At 45.8% G+C, this 20,859-nt stretch overlaps 1 protein-coding gene across 3 annotated transcripts in view; it reads left to right on the top strand.

The window, feature by feature from the left end:
* Positions 1-17,615: 17,615 nt before the first annotated feature.
* The window catches only part of chek1 (checkpoint kinase 1), a 32,997-nt gene continuing 29,753 nt past the window's right edge, over positions 17,616-20,859 (top strand). Inside the window, exons 1-3 of one of the 3 annotated variants that reach the window (XM_067971070.1) lie at positions 17,616-17,711; positions 19,663-19,747; positions 20,013-20,236. In XM_067971070.1, the coding sequence (XP_067827171.1) occupies positions 19,683-19,747; positions 20,013-20,236 (289 nt within the window). In that variant the 5' untranslated portion in view covers positions 17,616-17,711; positions 19,663-19,682. Of the gene's footprint in view, positions 17,722-19,662; positions 19,748-20,012; positions 20,237-20,859 lie in introns of all 3 variants that reach the window. The other 2 variants (XM_067971071.1, XM_067971072.1) reach the window with 2 other exon arrangements.

Genomic DNA, 20,859 nt, shown 5'->3' on the forward strand with positions numbered 1-20,859 from the left:
CACCAAGGAACAGCTTGTTCTTTTCTTCCTTTTGAGGTTGGATAAGTTTGTGTATAAAATTTAGTTTTTAAGGGGTTATTTTAAGGGAAGGAAGAGGAGCTTGAATTCTAATGTCCTGCTGTTGAGAGAAGATATTTGGACATCATTTGAGGTTCAGAGAAGCTTCACTCGACTGATTCCTGGGATAAGGGGGTTATCTTACGAGGAAAGGTTGGACAAGTTGGGCCTATATACACTGGAGGTTTGAAGAATGAGAGGTGATCTTATTGAAACATATAAGATGCTGAGGGGACTAGAAGGGGTAGATGCTGAGAGGATGTTTCCCCTTGTGGGAGAGACTAGAACTAGGGGCCATAGTTTAAAAATAAGGGGTCTCCCATTTAAGACGGAGATGAGGAGAAATTTTTTCTCTGAGGGTCGTGAGTCTGTGGAACTCCCTTCCCCAGAGAGCGGTGGAGGCAGGGTCATTGAATATTTTTAATGATGTGGAGATGCAGTTAGATAGATTCCTGATTAACAAGGGAGTCAAAGGTTATAGTGGATAGATGGGAAAGTAGGGTTGAGGGCACAATCAGATCTGCCATGATCCGATCAAATGGCAGAGCAGGCTCGAGGGGCCGAATGGCCTACCCATGCTCTTAATTCGTATATTCATATGTACCTCCCCCTAAAGCTTCTGATTTGCTGGTATAATTCAATGGGCGCTATCTGCCCTCTAGTGGCCAGTGAGTGACCCGCCTATTTGTCCATGAAGGACATCACGGCTGAGTTTGATCCCAAGCTCTCACGTGCAGGGGTCACTGAATTAGCCAGCAGGCACCATTGATTTTATCGCCCAGTCAAGGGCTGCTGAGGTCAGTTGTAGCACTGTTAGTGCCACCCACCTCGGATCAGCTGACTGGGGCTCAAGCTTGAGACCATCTGGTCTGTGGCTCACTGCTACACCGAGCAGTGTACTTACACCATGAGCGATTTTTTAAAAAATGCAAAATAAGATCGGGGATTAAACTTTTCTTCTGATGGTGAGGAACGGTAATGTTCTCGAATGAAGTAAGCTTCCATTAATTGTCTGCATCAAGTGTTCACATCAGGAACAACATACACTCACTGCAGGGAAATGCTCCCTCTTCAGTCAATTTCCTGTTGGATAATAAAAGTTGAGTTTTTTAAAAAACTATTAAAGCTACCCAAGTAGTGGGATGTGCTTCTCTCTCTCTCGCTCCCTCCCCCTCGCTCTCTTTCTCCCTCGCTCTCTTTCTCCCTCGCTCCCTTTCTCCCTCCCTCCCCCTCGCTCCCTTTCTCCTTCCCTCCCCCTCGCCCCCCCTTGCAACCAAGGGACATCTGGGCCAATTGTCGTGCCTCTACCATAAGCCCAACTGAGATCAGCTAAATTAATAGATCAGGAATCAAACCTTCCTGGCCTTGAGGCTGGATAAATTCACTAAACCGCGAGAGGAAAGTTGTGCATTAGATTTTTCATGCACTTTATCAGACAATTAAGTTAGCAAAAACCCTGTAAAGAAGGACATAGAATTTGGCAAGTTTTGGAGGGAGTTGATGTCAACATGTTTGGACATAACCTGATAGGAGAGGGCATTATCTATTTAAAACAACTTAATGACTATGTTAAGGTTTTCCAGTGCAGTGCTGTAATCCATTCTGCAGCTCGTATACATTTGATTCATGTTATGCAAAAAAATCGCAGTTGTCTGTGATTTCATCTGCTTCTCTCTCTGAAGTTGCTGGTCCCACCCCTGTCCTGGTGCCAAACATCCTCTGGTGTCTCATCAATGGCTGTCATTCACATGTGAGTGCGTATAGTGCAGGTCAGAGGTTATTGAAGGGCACCATAGTCAAACCAGTTCTGTGTACCTCACGCACACAAACATTCAGTCCTGTACTAGAAAGTAATGTCGCTGCCAGATTTTCTTCCTCTCCCTAACCTGGATCAAAGAGGTCGACTGTAGTATCAGAATGATACAGGACAGGAGGAGGCCGTTCAGCTCATCGTGCCTGTGCCGGCTCTTTGAAAGAACTATCCAATTAGTCCCACTCCCCTGCTCTTTCCCCATAGCCCTGCAAATGTTTCCACTTCAAGTATTTATCCAAGTCCCTTTTGAAAGTTACTATTGAGTCTTGCTTCCACCATCTTGTCAGGCAGTGCATTCCTGATCATCACACCTTGCTGCGTAAATATTTTTTTCCTGGCTGGGATCAGGTAACAGCAGTCTGGGGACCAAACTTAGTGCTTAGCTTGTATGTTCCTGTATCACACTGGAGCAGTGCACCTTTTGTATCATTCATTCATGAGAAGGTGGTTGTGGACATTCCTGGAAGCTGAGTGTTGTGGTTTAATACAATTGAATGTCTTGCTAGGCCACTTCAACAGGCAATTAAGAGTCAACCACGTTTGACTGGAGCCACATATAGACCAGATCAGGTAAGGATGACAGGTATCCTTCCCTAAAGGAAGGACGTTAGTGAACCAGTTGGGTTTTTACAACAATCCACTTGCTTCGCAGTCACTTTTTACTGATACCAGCATTTTATTTATAGACTTTTTAAGTGAATTCAAATTCTCAAACTGCCATGGTGGGATTTGAACTCTAGATTATTAGTCCAGTGACATAGCCACTGTACCCAACTGACCCTAGGTTGATTCATAGTCTCTTCAATGAGACAAACTCCAGCCATGCCTACAGTTTGGCATTGATATAGACTGAAGTTTGCTCAACCCTGACATGTCTGAGACTCCTGCAAAAGCTGATTTGAGCTTCCAGCTTTTACGGCCATGGTTACTGAAGTGGATGAATAATCTGTGAGATGGGCCTTCTGCAATCACACCCCTAACAACCACACTAACAGAGATCAGCACATAATCGAAATTGAATTTGTGACCAGTGTCTTTGTATGGCATAAAAGAAAAGAAAGACTTGCATTTATATAGCACCTTTCACGACCTCACGACATCCGAAAGCACTTTACAGCCAATGAAGTACTTTTGAAATGTAGCTACCGTTACAATGCAGGAAACACGGCAGCCAATTGCACACAGCAAAGTCCCACAAACAGCAATGTGACAATGACCAGATGATCTGTTTTAGTGATGTTGGTTGAGGGATAAATATTGGCTTGGGCATTGGTGAGAACTCCCCTGCTCTTTGAAATAGTGCCATGAGATATTTCACATCCACCTGAGAGGCAGACGGGACCTTGGTTTAACATCTCATCCGAAAGATGGTACCTCCGACAGTGCAGCATTCCCTCAGTACTGCACTGGAGTGTCAGCCTGGATTTTGTGTTTAAGTTCCTGGGGTGGGACTTGAACCCACGACCTTCTGACTCAAAGTGCTAACATTGTAGCTGCACACACCAGCTTTAACATCTGAGCCATCGACCGTTAGGAACAATACAGGACGAAGCAGTCCACTTAATCGGCACTTCATCCACTAGCCTAAATGTCCACTCCCTCGATCACCAGCGTACCTCTCAAACCTACGACCTCCACCACCTAGAGGGAGAAGGGCAGCAGGTGCATGGGAACACCACCACCTCCAAGTCACACATCATCCGGACTTAGACATATATCACCATTCTTTGATCGTCGCTTGATCAAAATCCTGGAACTCCCTTACAGCACTGTGGGAGAACCTTCACCACGTGGACTGCAGCGGTTCAAGAAGGCGGCTCACCACCACCTTCTCAAGGGTAACGAATGATGGATATTAAATGCAGGCCTTGCCAGCAACACCCACATTCTGAGAATTAATTTTTTAAAAGCCTTGCTGGGTAATTTGTGCTGTAGACTTTCATCAATCGGGAATCAAGGACAACCTTTAGCGGTCATCAGATGAGATTCAACTCAAGACCCGAAATGACTATTTGTATAATTAATTGATTTGTGACATGACAGATTTGTCTATTAGCAGAGCGCTTTAATCAGGGTAAGGTCTGGGGCTGGTTTGCATTAGTGCTTTGCTTGTTCAGCATCTTTCATGGCAGCACTTTGACACAAGGACTTCTCTGAATAGTTCTTTTCGATACCAATTACAATGTTCTACTCCTCACTTAAGTGCCAGCAGCTCATAACCTTAACTCAAGCTGCTCTTGTCATTGATGGGGGGAGGTGGTAGAACTCCTGTTCCTTGCTCTCGGTCACAATCCACATTCCAGTATCCGTGACGTGTGTCGGAAGGAAGATAAACTCAATTCACTTTTTCCTGCTGTCAGCTGCACTCGGTGAACTCAGCCGGGCTAGTCCCAGAATGCAGTGGGTATCCTCATGAACTCAGTGACCCCAGGGTAGTGTGAGTGTGAGGGTGGAGTGAGGGAATTAAGTCAATTTGATATGATGAAAAGGCAGATCACTCTTATACCACTCCTATACCCAGTTTCTTTAAAGTGAGGGGTGTTGTCCAACTTGTCTCCAAATGTTTTATTTGGAGGGTCTGAGGATGTGAACAAATCAGATACACCAGTCTTAGAAATAGAACATTTTTCTATTTTCGATACCCAGTGTCAGCATTAACCCGAACTGTGTTAGATGAAGGTGAAAGCTCCCTCTACTCTGCTCCATCAAACAGGCACAGCCACAGCACTGGCCCAATGCAGGGTAAACCCCATCTACAATGCCCGATTGACCACACTCAGGTCAAGTGCAGAGTACAGTTGACTCTACACTCTCCCATCTGCCACTTGCAGGTCAGTTTTAATGCAGATAGGATGCAGAATAAAGCTCCCTCTGCCGAGCCTCCCTGTACCGGAAGCTGAAAAGTGTGCGCCTTACAGCACAACATCCATTCCCACACTAACCATCCTTATCAAAGTGTGATTGCCAATTTAGCCTCAATTTATGTCAAATGATGCTGAGGAATATTGCACTGTGGGTGTGAGGAAATTGTGCTAAACCACTCCATCCTGTTGCTGCGTCAATGTCTTTATTTTATATAGAAAAAGTATGTGTCTGTCAAATTCTGAACATTCTGCTTTATTACAGATGCAAAAACAATCCAAAAAAGAGAAAGAAAACCAGGCATTGACCTGAAATTTACAAGCAGTTACAATTGCTCTCTGATTGACATCAGCAGTTTACAACCAGCTACAGCTATCCAGAGCTGTCTGTTTAGATCAGTGGCCTCAAAAGAACAGGCCAGGCCAGACGAGCACCTAAACATCACAACCATACTCCAGAGCCCAGACCCTCAGCAAGGCCACAAGGTCAAATTAGACCTCCTGAAGTCAATTACAGACTAATGACTGACTTTCTCTTTTTGTATACATTTCTTTAAACAATATTGCTATTTGTTGGTGTTTTATACAAAGCGAGACAGACGCATCTCAATATAAGTGACTTTCCTGTGACATTGCTCACAGTAAGTCCAGGGATGTGCTGCTTTATAAGGACAGAGACTTTATACCACATACCAAATGTATTATTCTGCTGCTAAAGTGTGGGTGTAGATATCTACACATACTTGATATATTGTTAATTGAACACTAGAGAGCCCCTTGATGGGAGCAAACACATTGCAGCAATCATATTCCAGAGTCTCCTCAGAATGTTCCAGAGAGCCTGAAATAAAAGCAGCCACTATATTACCCCACCAACTTGAGTGTTTATTCGTACATAATAAGTGTGTATCCCTTTAGGCCCACACAGTCTAATTGATGTTAAACAAACAATGGGTGACATAAACAGGCCAATTAAGAGGCTGCGGATATCATGACAATTGCTTCCGAGTTTGCATGTTCCAACTAACTGCCTTTGTTTCTTCACATGTTTTTAAAAGTGTGATTCAGAAATTGGCATCAGCCAGTGTGTGACTCCCGAAATGTGACAGGAAATGCACTGTAGTAAAGTTTCTATAATTAGATTGATAAGTTTACCAGTGCTGGGGTCACGGAGTGATAGAATAAATTAGCCGTTGGATTGCGAAGTGCCAATTAAAGAAAGAACTTGCATTTATATAGCGCCTTTCTCGATCTCAGGATGTCCCAGTGCGCTTAACAGCCAATTAAGTACTTTTGAAGTGTAGTCACTGCTGTAATGTAGGAAACACGGCAGCCAATAAGCACACAGCAAGGCCCCACAAACCACAATGTGATAATGACCAGATAATCTGTTTTTGGTGATGTTGGTTGAGGGATAAATATTGGCCAGGACACCGGGGAGAACTTCCCTGCTCCTTGTTGAAATAGTCCCATGGGATCTTTTACGTCCACCTGAGAGGGCAGACAGGGTCTCGATTTAACCTCTCATCTGAAAGACGGCACCTCCAACAGTGCAGCACCCCCTCAGTACTGCACTGGAGTGTCAGCCTAGATTTTGCGCTCAAGTTCCTGGAGTGGGGGGGTCAAACCCACAACCTTCTCACTGAGAGGCCAGCCATGGCTAACACGGTAAATTACATTAAGACTACAGATTAATTGATGTTGGTAAACGTAAATGAAATGCTTTTGACAGATTGTTCAAGCGACTTTTGCTGCTGCGTCATGTAACATCCTCGAGGAATTTTGGCAGCCAGGAGCTGTGTGTGGTGTTGTAATTCCTCTTGTATCCCTCTTTGCCTGTGTGCTGTGATCAGCAGCGCATTAAAACAAGATGAACTCACTTCACCCCTTCCGACAGTCGGCTGCACTCAAGGAACTCGTTCCCCAGAATGCAGCATCTCCTCCTGAACTCGCCCGACCCCATGCGCTGCGAGTGCCGGAGATGCCAGTGGTACTGCGCCGGGTTCGACTGAGGGAACAAACTCGTTTCACCCTGGTGAAGTCAGGCAATGAACTCGCCTCACCCTTTACCAGAATCCTCCCCTGCATTGCTCCCAGCCCTCTGGCTGGCTGCATCATCGGGATCTTTTGGCACTGCAAAGACACAATGGAGTCAGATATTGATCGCTGCAGGAGAATAGCAGAATGTAACCAAACTTTATGCAACTTAAATGCTGCCTTGGTTTGTTAAAAATAAACTTTTTAAATAAATACTGTTTTAAATTTTATTTAAAAAGTTACTTTTTACAGTAATTGGAACGTAACTTCATCTTTCTTTAGGATAATTTTTTTTAAATTATAATTTTATATTATTTATTTTTAGAAGCTTACAGCCGGTCTTGAGCAGTCCTTAGACTAGAGGTAAGATAAGGACTTGCGTTTGTACTGTGCCTCTCACATCGTTGGGATACCCCGAAGCCGTTCATGGCCAATGAATTACTTCTGAAGTGCAGCCACTGCTGTTTTGCAGGCAGCCATTGTGTGCACAGCAAGATCCCACAAACAGCAAAGGAGATCATTGACCAATTAATCCGTTTCTGGTGGGTGTTTCTGGATGGATGAATGTGGATCTGGACACCAGGGTCACTCCCTGCTCTTTGAATAGTGCCCTGGGATCTTTACCATCCATTTGGACAGGCAAATGGAGCCTCAGTTTAACATTTCATCTGAAAAACAGCACCATCGACAATGCAGCACTCTCAGTACTGCGCTGAAGTATCGGCTTAGATTATATGCATGATATCAAAATGATGGTGGGAGACACACTCCAATAACCCTTTCCGGAGTCAGCTGTGGCTCAGTGGGTAGCCCTCTTGCCTCTAAGTCAGAAAGTTGTGGGTTCAAGCCCCACTCCAGAAAATTGAGCACAAAATCTAGGCTGATACTCCAGTGTAGTACTGAGGGAGTGCGCCTCTAGCCAAGGTGTTCCAGTACAGCTACAACACTGGCATCTACCCGACAATGTGGAAAATTGCCCAGGTATGTCCTGTCCAAAAAAGCAGGACAAATCCAATCCGGCCAATTACCGCCCCAACAGTCTACTCTCAATCATCAGCAAAGTGATGGAAGGTGTCGTCGACAGTGCTATCAAGCAGCACTTGCTCACCAATAACCTGCTCACCGATGCACAGTTTGGGTTGTGCCAGGACCACTCGGCTCCAGACCTCATTATAGCCTTGGTCCAAACATGGACAAAAGAGCTGAATTCCAGAGATGAGGTGAGAGTGACTGCCCTTGACATCAAGGCAGCATTTGACCGAGTATGGCACCAAGGAGCTCGAGTAAAATTGAAGTCAATGGGAATCAGGGGGGGAAAACTCTCCAGTGGCTGGAGTCATACCTAGCACAAAGGAAGATGGTAGTGGTTGTTGGAGGCCAATCATCTCAGCCCCAGGACATTGCTGCAGGAGTTCCTCAGGGCAGTGTCCAAGGCCCAACCATCTTCAGCTGCTTCATCAATGACCTTCCCTCCATCATAAGGTCAGAAATGGGGATGTTCGCTGATGATTGCATAGTGTTCAGTTCCATTCGCAACCCCTCAAATAATGAAGCAGTCCGAGTCCGCATGCAACAAGACCTGGACAACATCCAGGCTTGGGCTCATAAGTGGCAAGTAACATTCGCGCCAGACAAGTACCAGGCAATAACCATCTCCAACAAGAGAGAGTCTAACCACCTCCCCTTGACATTCAACGGCATTACCATCGCCAAATCCCCCACCATCAACATCCTGGGGGTCACCATTGACCAAAAACTTAACTGGACCAGCCATATAAATACTGTGGCTACAAGAGCAGGTCAGAGGCTGGGTATTCTGCAGCAAGTGACTCACCTCCTGACTCCCCAAAGCCTTTCCACCATCGACAAGGCACAAGTCAGGAGTGTGATGGAATACTCTCCACTTGCCTGGATGAGTGCAGCTCCAACAACACTCAAGAAGCTCGACACCATCCAGGACAAAGCAACCCGCTTGATTGGCACCCCATCCACCACCCTAAACATTCACTCCCTTCACCACCAGCGCACCGTGGCTGCAGTGTGTACCATCCACAGGATGCACTGCAGCAACTCACCAAGGCTTCTTCGACAGCACCTCCCAAACCAGCGATCTCTACCACCTGGAAGGACAAGAGCAGCAGGCACATGGGAACAACACAACCTGCACGTTCCCCTCCAAGTCACACACCATCCCGACTTGGAAATATATCGCCGTTCCTTCATCGTCGCTGGGTCAAAATCCTGGAACTCCCTTTCTAACAGCACTGTGGGAGAACCGTCACCACACGGACTGCAGCGGTTCAAGAAGGCGGCTCACCACCACCTTCTCGAGGGCAATTAGAGATGGGCAATAAATGCCGGCCTCGCTAGCGATGCCCACATCCCATGAACGAATAAAAAAAAACTGTTGGAGGTGAGTTCTCTCTGGTGTCTTAGACAATATTTGTCCTTCAGCCAACACCTAAAACAGATTATCTGGTCATTATCATATTATGGACCTTGCTGTGCACCAATTGGCTGCTGCATTTCCTACATTACAACAGTGACTACACTTCAAAAGTACTTCATTGGTTGTAAAGCACTTTGGGATGTCCCGAGATTGTGAAAAGCTCTATGTAAATGCAAGACCTTTTTTTATCTTTCAATAAAAAGAAACGTGAGAAACTTGATGAATAACGAGAACGTTATTTCATATTTAATTAAAAAATTACTATGCAATTCCTAAGACATTGCACATAGATTTATATAACTACTGGGAATTCTCGACCAATTGTTTGCCACAGTTTCTGGGACTGGCTTTATATTGTATGTGGTGAACAGGAATCCCCATAATGTGGGGTGAGTTACCTTTTGTTGCTATAGTTTCAGGTACAGATGATGAGAGGCTCCTCCCTGCACTCACCATGACGACATGTTACAGAAACTTACAGAACTCACGAGCACTCTTATTCACAGAGCAATGGGGAGACAGCAGGTCAGAGGGATTCATTTTGGATTGCTCTAGCAAAGATCCAGTACAGACATGATGGGCCAAATGTCCAGCTTCTGGGCTGTAAACTTCTATGGTGCAAGTGGAGATGCTTCCTACAACAGTAGAAATACACCCTCTGTCAATGACTTAGCAACAAATTGCATTTATAAAGCATTTTTATAAAGCAAGATCTGACATCCAGTATTGAATGAGCAGAAATTTCTTCCAATTAAATATTGGGAAGACCGAAGCCATTGTCTTCAGTCCCCGCCACAAACTCCGTTCCCTAGCCACCAACTCCATCCCTCTCCCTGGTCACTGTCTGAGGCTGAACTGGACCGTTCGCAACCTTGGCATCCTATTTGACCCTGAAGTGAATTTTGACCCATATCCTCTCCAGCGCAAAGACTGCCTACTTCCACCTCCGTAACACCGCCCGTCTCCGCCCCTGCCTCAGCTCATCTGCTGTTGAAACCCTCATCCACATTTAACTATCCAATGCTCTCCTGGCCGGCCTCCCTCCTTCCTCCCTCCATAAACTTGAGCTCATCCAAAACTCTGCAGCCATATTCTAACTGGCACCAAGTCCCGTTCTCCCATCACCCCTTTGCTTGCTGACCTACATTGACTCACGGTTAGCAACGCCTCGATTTTAAAATTCTCATCCCTGTTTTCAAATCCCTCCATGGCCTTGCCCCTCCCTATCTCTCCAACCTCCTCCAGCTCTACAACCCTTCGAGATCTCTGCGCTCCTCCAATTCTGGCCTCTTGCACATCCCTAATTTTCTTTGCCTCACCATTGGCGGCCGTGCCTTCAGCTGCCTAGGCCCTAAGTTCTGGAATTCCCTCCCTAAACCTCTCCACCTCTCTACCTCTCTCCTCCTTTAAGACACTCCTTAAAACCTTCCTCTTTGACCAAGCTTTTGGTCATCTGTCCTAATACCTCGTTAGATGGTTCAATGTCAAATTTATTTTGATAACGCTCCTGTGAAGTGCCTTGGGATGTTTCACTACATTAAAGGCGCTATATAAATGCAAGTTGTTGTTGTTTTAATATAATAAAAGCTGCTAAGATGTTTCAAAGTGACGAACAGAGCAGTAGCGTAAGAGTCAGGGGAGGTGACTGAAGAGGTAGGTCATGAGGGGATTTTTGACGATGTGGGGAGACAGAGCAAAGCTGAGGGATTTAGAGAGGTAGTTCCTGAGGATGTGGGGAGGGGGGAACAAGACGGCTTAAGGCTCTGCCACCGCAGTGGGGGAGGGGATGCGAAGGAGGCCAGAGTCAGAAGAGCGGAGGGCATGCAATTGCAAATAAGACTGGAGAAGGATGCAGGGGCTGGGAGCGGTGAGCCTAAGCAGAGACTTGTAAATGAAGATGAAGATTTTGAAGTCAAATGATTTTTCGGAAGAAGATTATAGCGAGGACGGTGAAATGGGGGAGCAGTACTTAGTGCTGGACAGGGAGCGCATGGCTGAGATTACGTAGAGTGGAGGTGGAGCTGGGTAGACCGGTGAGGAAAGTATTGGAGGAAACAGGACATAAGTGTTTTCATTTCCAAGGTCTTTCTGGATGAGGATATTCAATGAATGTTCACCATAAACTATATTGTTTCCTCAGGTTAACTAAAAAAAGACTTGCATTTATATAGCGCCTTTCAGGATCTCAGGATGCCCCAAAGCGCTTTACTGCCAATGTAGTACTTTTGAAGTGTAGTCACTGTTGTAATGTAGAAAACATGGCAACCAATTTGTGCACAGCAAGGTCCCACAAACACCAATGAGATAATGACCAGATAATCTGTTTTAGTGATGTTGGTTGAGGGATAAATGTTAGCCAGGACACATAGGAATAGGCCATTCAGTCCCTTGAGCCTATTCCATCATTCAATTAGATCATGGCTTATCTGTATCTTAACTCCATCCACCCGCCTTGGTTTAGTAACCCTTAATACCCTTGCCTAACGTAAATATATCAATCTCAGTTTTGACATTTTCAATTGACCCCCAGCCTCAATAGCTGTTTGGGAGAGAGAGTTCCAGATTTCCACTACTCTTTGTGTGAAGAAGTGCTGCCTGACATTACCCCTGAACGGCCTAGCTCTAATTTTCTTGTTCTGAACTCACCCACCAGATAGAATAGTTTCTCTCCATCTACAAATCCTTTAATCATCTTAAACACCTCAATTAGATCACCCCTTAATCTTCTATTCAAGGGAATACAAGACTTGTCTATGCAATCTGTCCTCGTAAATTAACCCTTTTAGCCCTGGTATCATTCTGAGAACTCACCTGCTCTTCTTCCGATAGTGCCATGGGATCAATTGCATCCACCTGAGAGGGCAGACAGGCCTTTGGATCTGAAAGACTGCACCTCTGACAATGCTGCATTCCCTTAGTACTACAGTGGAGTGTCAGCCTAAATGTTGTGCTCAAGTCTCTGCAGTGTGTCTTGAAACCACGACCTTCTGACTCAGAGCCATGGCCCAATAAAGATCACGTCCCTCATGCACTCATTCACGACAGAAACACATTGGCTGCTTTTTAGTTAGTCTGGTAAACTGGAGTCAGGGCAGATCACTGCTTAACCCCAGAATCAATGGGGTGAACTTGCACTGTGCAATATTAGCGTACAAACACTATTATAACAGAGCATTAACCTGATTAAAATAAAACTGGTTCATGTGTCTGTCCCCATGGAAAAGGCACAGCATGGATTTACTATGGTGGGAGCTGAAATTAGAGGATATAGGAGTTAATTTTTCAATTTAATGCTACTAGCACAGAGCTTCGTTCAACGAGAGCACGGAAGAGGAATTTGGGCGTGGAGATCTGTGCCTGATTTGCTGCCCATCTTAATGTGTGGGCTGGAGGGAGCAAGGGGCAAGAAGAAGAAGAAGTGAATCATTAGAGGAGCAGAGGATGAGTTTGTTCTCTGCTAGGCTGTCTGGGCTGCTACAGTTACCCTCAGCTTCCTGTTAGGAAAGGTGAGATCATCCAGGGTCCCTGCTTCTAACTATCATCTAGTGCAGAGATTCCAAAACTGAGGGGGGGGGGGGCGGAGGTGAGGGGGCATGAGGAGGACAGGCTGGCTGAGTCGGAAAGCCACCAATGTCACTTTGCAAAGCCAGATGAGGAGCATCAAAAATCTGGATTCCTTTAAGTTTTAAAGAAATTCAGCAAATTTAACTTTAAATTCAAAGAAAAAGTACAAACCGATGCAGCCTGGCAAAATGCAATCTCGGAGCTGCTTCCGGCGTACAGTAATCGGTTACAGAAGTGGCTCTGATTGGTCCAACTTCCACTTCTGGAAATGAGCAGAATTTCGAACATCTGTGCAGAGGTTGCCCTGTGCAAGGCTGTATTAGCGTACATACTGTCTCTTTGAATTTAAACTAAAATTTAAAGAAATTCAGACTTCAGATAGCCAGTCTACCGTGGTACAGCAGGAAGGTAGGGGTGAGGCTGTATTGGTGGCAGCTGCAGGCACCCACCATTTTATAGTTTGCTGCCAGTCCAGGTGACCCTTGCCTGAATTGATATCTGCACTGATCTGCTATTTCAAATTGAAGTGCTCTGAGCATCCCAGCGCCCTCTAGCTCCCGCGTGCTAGTATCTTCCACCCTTCACCTTTGACGCCCTTGTCCCCGTTAAAACCATTACACTCTCTCACCCAGGTCATTCCCCCGGTACGGCCCTCATCTCCGCTCCCTTAAGTCCAAGGGTCGCGGACTTGAACGTTTATGGCGGACAACTGGCTTAGCCATTCATCGTCAGATCTGGCTGGACTATATAAAGCACTAACGGGTCCTGCTCTCCTCTGCCAAAACTGCTCACTATTCCAGGATCATCCTGGAATGTAAAGATAACCCCCGGCTTCTCTTCTCCACCACAAACAGTCTTCTTAAACCCCTCTCCCCTGCATCCTCCACCCTCATTTCCAACAACAATTACGAGGAGTTCATGGACTTCTTTGTGACTAAGATTGAGACCATCCGTTCAGCTGCCTCTGCCGCTTACCTCCTTTCCTCTAGCCCACCAAGCCAAACTTCCCCTAAAGTTCCCCCTTGCCCTAGCCCTGAACTCGCATCTTTCTTTAGTTTCTCTCCTATCTCCCCTCATGCCCTCTCTGAGCTCATCTTGACCATGAGATCCACCTCCTGCTCCCTCGACGCTATTCGCATCAAAATACTGACCACCCAACTTCTCTTCCTGGCCCCCATGATATTGTTAACAGTTCCCTCTCCTCAGGTACTGCCCCACCCCCTTCAAATTTGCCATCTTCACCCCACCCCCCGCCTCTTCATGTTTGAATCCCTCCAATCAGGTTTCCGCCCCTGCCACAGTTCGGAAACGCTCCTTATCAAAGTCACAAATGACATCCTATGTGACTGTGACCATGGTGAACTATCCCTCCTCATGCTTCTCGACCTGTCTGCAGCCTTTGACACAGTTGACCACACCATCCTTCTCCAAAGCTTCTCCTCTATCTTCCAGCTGGGTGGGACTGCGCTCGCCTGATTCCATTCTTATCTATCTAGTCGTAGCCAGAGAATCACCTGCAACGGCTTCTCTTCCTGCTCCCGCACCGTTACCTCTGGAGTCCCCCGAGGATCTATCCATGGCCCCCTCCTATTTCTCATCTACATACTTTCCGTGACATCTTCCGAAAATACAACATCAGATTCCAAATGTGCACTGACGACACCCAGCTCTACCTCACCAACACCTCCTCGACCCCTCCACTGTCTCTCATTTGTCACACTGCTTGTCCGACATCCAATACTGGATGAGCAAATTTCCTTCAATTAAATACTGGGAAGACCGAAGCCATTGTCTTTGGTCCCCGCCGCAAACACCGTTCCCTAGCCATCGACTCCATCCCTCTCCCTGGCCACTATCTGAGGCTGAACTAGACCGTTCGCTATTTTGGCATCCTATTTGACTCTGAGATGAGCTTCCGACCACATATCCACTCCATCACCAAGACCGTCTACTTCCACCTCCGTAACATCACCTGTCTCCATCCCTGCCTCAGCTCATCTGCTGCTGAAACTCATTCACGCCTTTGTTACCTCTAGACTTGACTATTCCAATGCTCTCCTGGCCGGCCTCCCATCTTTCACCCTCCATAAACTTGAGCTCATCCAAAACTCTGCTCCCCTTATCCTAACTCGCACCAAGTCCCATTCACCCATCACCCCTGTGCTCGCTCGGAGAGGGATTTAAGAAGACAGTTTGTAGTGGAGAAGAGAAGCTGCATTATCTTTGCATTCCTGAATGATCCTGGAATAGTGATTTTAAAATTCTCTTCCTTGTTTTTTAAATCCTTCCATGGCCTCGCCCCTCCCTAAGTCTGTAACCTCCTCCAGCCCTACAATCCTCCGAGATCTCTGTGCTCCTCCAATTCTGGCTTCCTGTGCATCCCTGATTTTAATCGCTCCATCATTGGCGGCTGTGCCTTCAGCTGGCTCAGCTCTAAGCTCTGGAATTCCCTCCCTAAACCTCTCTGCCTCTCTCTACCTCCTTTAAGATGCTCCTTAAAACCTACCTCTTTGACCAAGCTTTTGGTCACATGTCCTAATATCTCCTTACTGTCAAATTTTGTTTGATAATCGCTCCTGTGAAGCACCTTAGGCTGTTTTACTACGTTAAAGGCGCTATATGAATGCAAGCTGTTTTTGTTGCTTTTGAGTAACTGTGACATTTGGTGTTCAATAATTATGAATGAATGGAGCGTTTTCTGAAGCGTCAAGTTGAGGATGTTGATCCTGAGAAAGGAACAAGTAGAACCAGGCAGGAGAAAAATAGCAAACATAATCTTCCTACTTGGATTTGCGATTCATATTTACTGGTTCTGACGAAAGTCCTCAACTGCAATGCGTTTGTGCTGAAGTTTTTGCTCAGGATAGAATGAAACCAGGAAACTAAAACGCCACTTGGAGACCAAACATCCAGCCCTCAAAAGGTAAACCACAAGAATTTTTCAAACGTCAGATCTTCCAACTGAATGGACAGATGAAGGTAATCGAACAACTTCGATGGCTGTCTCATGGTGAGACATGGCAAGAATCTGCAACGTCAGGGAGGAGTGCTGCCTGTTTTTGTTCGACTGTGAATCACCATTTCACCATCATTTCCTTGACCAACACGTCCAGGTTTTACTGGGCGATTTTCGCCGACATATTTGACAGGTCAAAGAACTCAACCTTTCTTTGCAAGACAAGGACTGTAACATTTTCATCATGCACAATAAAGTACAGAGATTTGCCACAGCAACTTTTACTATGGAATAGCTATGAGCTGCAAGGCAATGTAACCATGTTCCCGACATTGTCTTGTTATTATGGACTGTGAAATGTCGGTCCTAGAAGTTAAAGATGTGATTCTGGAGCATTTGTCTCAACTTTACATAAAATTCATCGAATATTTTTTTGAGAGAGAGGCAAATGAATTGCAGGATTTTGTCTAGGTTCGAAATCTGTTTTTTTAGAAGATTTTGTAGCAAAGACCAAGATTGTCATGAATCTAAAAGAGAATTTGATTAAACAGTGCTGGCTCTCAATTCAGAGTTCCCTGAGTTGTCCCAAAGAGCAGTTAAAATACTTGTCCACGACATTGCCTCAACGTAACTGTGTTTTTTTTATTCGTTCATGGGATGTGGGCGTCACTGGCGAGGCCAGCATTTATTGCCCATCCCTAATTGCCCTTGAGAAGGTGGCGGTGAGCCGCCTTCTTGAACCGCTGCAGTCCGTCTGGTGAAGGTTCTCCCACAGTGCTGTTAGGGAGTTCCAGGATTTTGACCCAGCGACGATGAAAGAATGGCGATATATTTCCAAGTCGGAATGGTGTGTGACTTGGAGGGAAATGTTCAGGTGGTGTTATTCCCATGTGGCTGCTGCTCTTGTCCTTCTAGGTGGTAGAGGTTGCAGGTTTGGGAGGTGCGGTCGCAGAAGCCTTGGCGAGTTACTGCAGTGCATCCTGTGGATGGTACACACTGCAGCCACTGTGCACTGGTGGTGAAGGGAGTGAATGTTTAGGGTGGTGGATGGGGTGCCAATCAAGCGGGCTGCTTTATCCTGGATGGTGTCGAACCTCTTGAGTGTTGTAGGAGCTGCACTCATCCAGGCAAGTGGAGAGAATTCCATCACACTCCTGACTTGTGCCTTATAGATGGTGGAAAGGCTTTGGGGAGTCAGGAGTTCACTTGACGCAGAATACCCAGCCTCTGACCTGCTCTTGTAGCCATAGTGGGATTTTCATCGCTTACTTACATCAGAAATAATTGTAGAAGCTGCTTGAACAGAGAGACTGATTTGCGTTTGAAACTCTCTGAAATCAAACCGAGAATCCACAAATTGTGCACTGGCAGCAAACAGGCTCATCCTACTCACCCACAAAAGGTGTTCTTTGATGTACTAATTTATTCAGTATTATAATAGTACTGTGCTATTTATGTTACTTTCTGTCTTAAGCAATATGTCATGTTTTATTCATGGGAAAATAAGATCCTCTTGTTCCATGCAAAGATACAGTTTCTTAGAAAGAGGGGGTGTGCATGGGGCGTGAATTTCCGAAGGGAGGCTCATCAAAAGAATGTTTGGGAACCTCTTCTACTGACAAACTTAGTTAGAGTACTTTGTTATCTTACATGCAAAAGTACAAAAAAAACTGCTGAATTTTCAGTCCATTCAATTAACAAGGTCCGTCACGTTATAAAATAACTAATAAACAAAGAGCCCTTGGAACCTCCTCTGCTGCTGTCTGTCCTGTTCCAGTGCAGTCTCAGGTTTGAATCTCCCGCCAGAGCAGACGTCATATTTGCATATACGTCGTCTGGAGCGTAATGACGTAGAGCGGACGTGGTGCAGTTACGCAAGGCGCCAAACTCGGCTGCTGTCTGAGGAGAAGTTGAGGGAGGCCGAGTGAGAGGCTGAGGGTCGCTCCTCAGACAGTCTCGCTGGGAGCCTGCGGAGTAGGTATAGGTAGGAGGCGCCGCCCGGAGGGAGGGAGGGGGAATCTTGTAGGGGAGGGAGGTCCTGTTTGTGGGTGGTGGGGATGGGTGTTATGTCTGGGGGGGGGAAATGGCAGTGGGGGCCCTGTTTGTGGATGGTGGAGGGGTCCTATTTGTGGGGGGGTTGGGCCTTGTTTGTGGGGTGGGGAGGGGTAATGGGTGTCCTGTCTGGGGGGTGGCAGGGGGTCCTGTTTGTGGTGGGGGGTTCTTGTTTGTGGGGTGGGGAGGGGTAATGGGTGTCCTGTCTGGGGGGGTGGCAGGGGTGTCCTGTCTGTGGGGGAGACTTGGTTTTGGGGGGAGGAGTTACAATGGGTGGTGTCTGGGGTGGTGATAAAATGTTGAGTAGGTTTGATGAGCAGCATACAGACACCAATACCTTAAAAAAATTCTGGAAAGAAGGATGTTCTAAACTTCATTGTAGCAGTTCCAACAGGAACTTGTTTGTTTGGCACATAAATTGTTGGAAGAGCTGGAATTGAAGGGTGGAGAGTGGAAGAGAGCAGAACAAGAACTGTCGTACACCACCGGCATGTCGTACACCACCGGCATGTCGTAGCAGACAGCATGTCTGAGATTATGCAGGAGCCCGTTAGACTGAGAGAAATTTCTCTTCAATAGTCCAAACTATTCAGTCCAACAAATCATCAGACGTTAACATATTGTCTACAGAATGGAAGAAAGATAAACAAGCTGCATTGATCAGGAAGAAGCAGCTCCTTCCAAGATTTTATTGATGAGAATTTGATGGTGCACAAAATTCTGTATTGGGAGGGGCATCAAAGGTTGATTTTGGACATTTGCTCTGAGCATTCTGGACTTAGTACTGGAGGATATAGCTTTGATTTAATTGCAATATAGTTGTTGCTCATTCTCTTGATTTTGACCAGTGTTATCACAACAAAGGGGGGGGGAGTGGGTCTGTGGTGTTTACCCACTCGAGACCTTTAGCGCTGTATATCGGTAAGGATAGAGATGGCAGGAGAAGAAGGAAGATTCAAAAGAGACCAAAGAATTGTGAACCATTTTGCAATGTCTTCTCTGCTTAACATTTTGGATCAGCCTCAGACTAGTTGCAATGCTGTTAATTGCTGTCCGTCTCTTTTGCCACCATTGTCGTTCTACAATTGATGATTTGCGCCGAGTGGAGTTTTCTGGGGATGCAGCAAATGCAGATTTTATGCAGTGCGGCTTATAACATTACAACAATAAATTGCACTTTATGCTGCCTTTAATGTAATAAAATGACCAAAGCACTTCACCAAGGAATGGAGGGTTCGGGGTGGTGACCGAAAGAGGTAGGTTTTGAGAAGGCTTTTGAAGGAGGAGGAGAGGCAGCTGTTGCCCATCATTCACTAAACTGGGTTTGTGCAATGGAGTGGAAGTCTTGACAAAAGAACCTGGGTCTGCGACTGGCAGTGTACCTTTAACAAGAAACACTGTGCATGTCCGGTGCTAAAAGAAAAAGTTTCTTAAAATTGATGAAAACAGCAGTTTGTTCTGAAGCACTTCATGGATATATCTCAAAAACATGATGGGCTTTTGTGCACTTTGTTGTAAAACTGAAAACTAAAAGTTTAAATTGTGCGCCCAAAATGCAGTGTGCCCTTCCCTTTGGATCTTTTCTTCTGCTCTCATCAGCTGGAGTGCAGGGGAATGAGACAGGAAACTAATCTGGAACATGGGCCCAGATAAACTTTCCATTATCTTTGAAGCCTGTATCTTCAGCCATCAGTATTCAGCTTTATGTGACATGATTGGGTTTCTGATGTTAGCGTACTAGCTCAGGGGGATGGGAAAGGAAAAATTAGATCATCCCAAATGATGGGAAGATTGTTTTTCAAATGAAGTTAACATTCTTGTGTACCCTAATTATTACTTTCTCTTGTGTTGATGAGTAATGTTTGTTTTTCAGCACGGTTTGTGTCTGGGAAGATGGCGGTTCCATTTGTGGAAGATTGGGATCTGGTGCAGACGTTGGGTGAAGGGGCATACGGCGAGTGAGTCTTAACTGCTTATGCATGCCTATTAGGAGAGGTTTTCTGTAGACGTATCGCTCTTGTGAAGTACTTTGCAGAATCGGAGCTCTTTTAAGATAAAAGTCACTTCTGGTACTTCTCAAATTGGTTACATTTTTTTTCTCCTGAAAAATTACCTGTGATTCTACCACTAACAAATCCTGCTTAAGGCATAAAGTTCCTTAAATAGATTGAATGTCTTTGGAGCTGTTTGACATCATATTTAAGCCAGTTTGTTTGCCCGTAGGGTGCAATTGGCTGTGAATCGGCGGACGGAGGAGGCGGTCGCAGTGAAGAAAGTGGACACCACACGTGCTCTTGACTGTCCCGAGAACATCAAGAAGGAGATCTGCATCAATAAGATGTTAAACCACGCAAACATGGTCCGCTTTTATGGGCATCGGCGCGAGGCGAACATTCAGTACTTGTTTCTGGAGTATTGCAGTGGAGGGGAGCTCTTTGATAGAATAGGTAGGAACCTCAGATAATCCTTGGGGGGCAGGCAAGGTCAAAGGAGACTGAGCGCATTACGTGCTGATTCCAAACTGGCTAATTTTATGATGGTTTGTTTACACTGTTGGAGCCACTTTTACAGACACTCCCAGTAAGGGTTCACTTGTTGAAACCCCTCCTTGGGATCAATCGGTGGGTAAATTCACCACTGGGTACTGAGCTGTGCAAGTCTGGATCAATCCCTGATCCGTGCTGGGTTGCTGATCTCAATTGGGGCAGTGAGATGCACCACAATTGAGTTCAATGCTTGTGGCCTAGTTTCCTGCTGTGGGTGTGTGTGTGTGTGTGTGGGTGTGTGATCCCACTAATGAATAACATGCCCCACTTGCACAACTGTCTTTGACTTCTAAAAGCCTGTAGGTTGTAGGAGAAAGGGAAGGAGGCGAAGAGTCCCACAGTTGTCAGGTCCTGGGAAAGAATGAGTTACAATAGGAGACTGTCATGAGTCTCGATCTCCTGTGAGGATGTTGGGAGGAGGAATAGTGTGAAGGGCAGAATATTCGGAGCTTGGATAGACGAGAGAGGAAAGTTCAGAGCAAGAACGATCGCAGAGAGAGAGAGACATCACCTATCAGTCTCCT

This window comes from Heptranchias perlo, chromosome 33 (assembly GCF_035084215.1).
Source record: "Heptranchias perlo isolate sHepPer1 chromosome 33, sHepPer1.hap1, whole genome shotgun sequence".
Taxonomy (NCBI): domain Eukaryota; kingdom Metazoa; phylum Chordata; class Chondrichthyes; order Hexanchiformes; family Hexanchidae; genus Heptranchias; species Heptranchias perlo.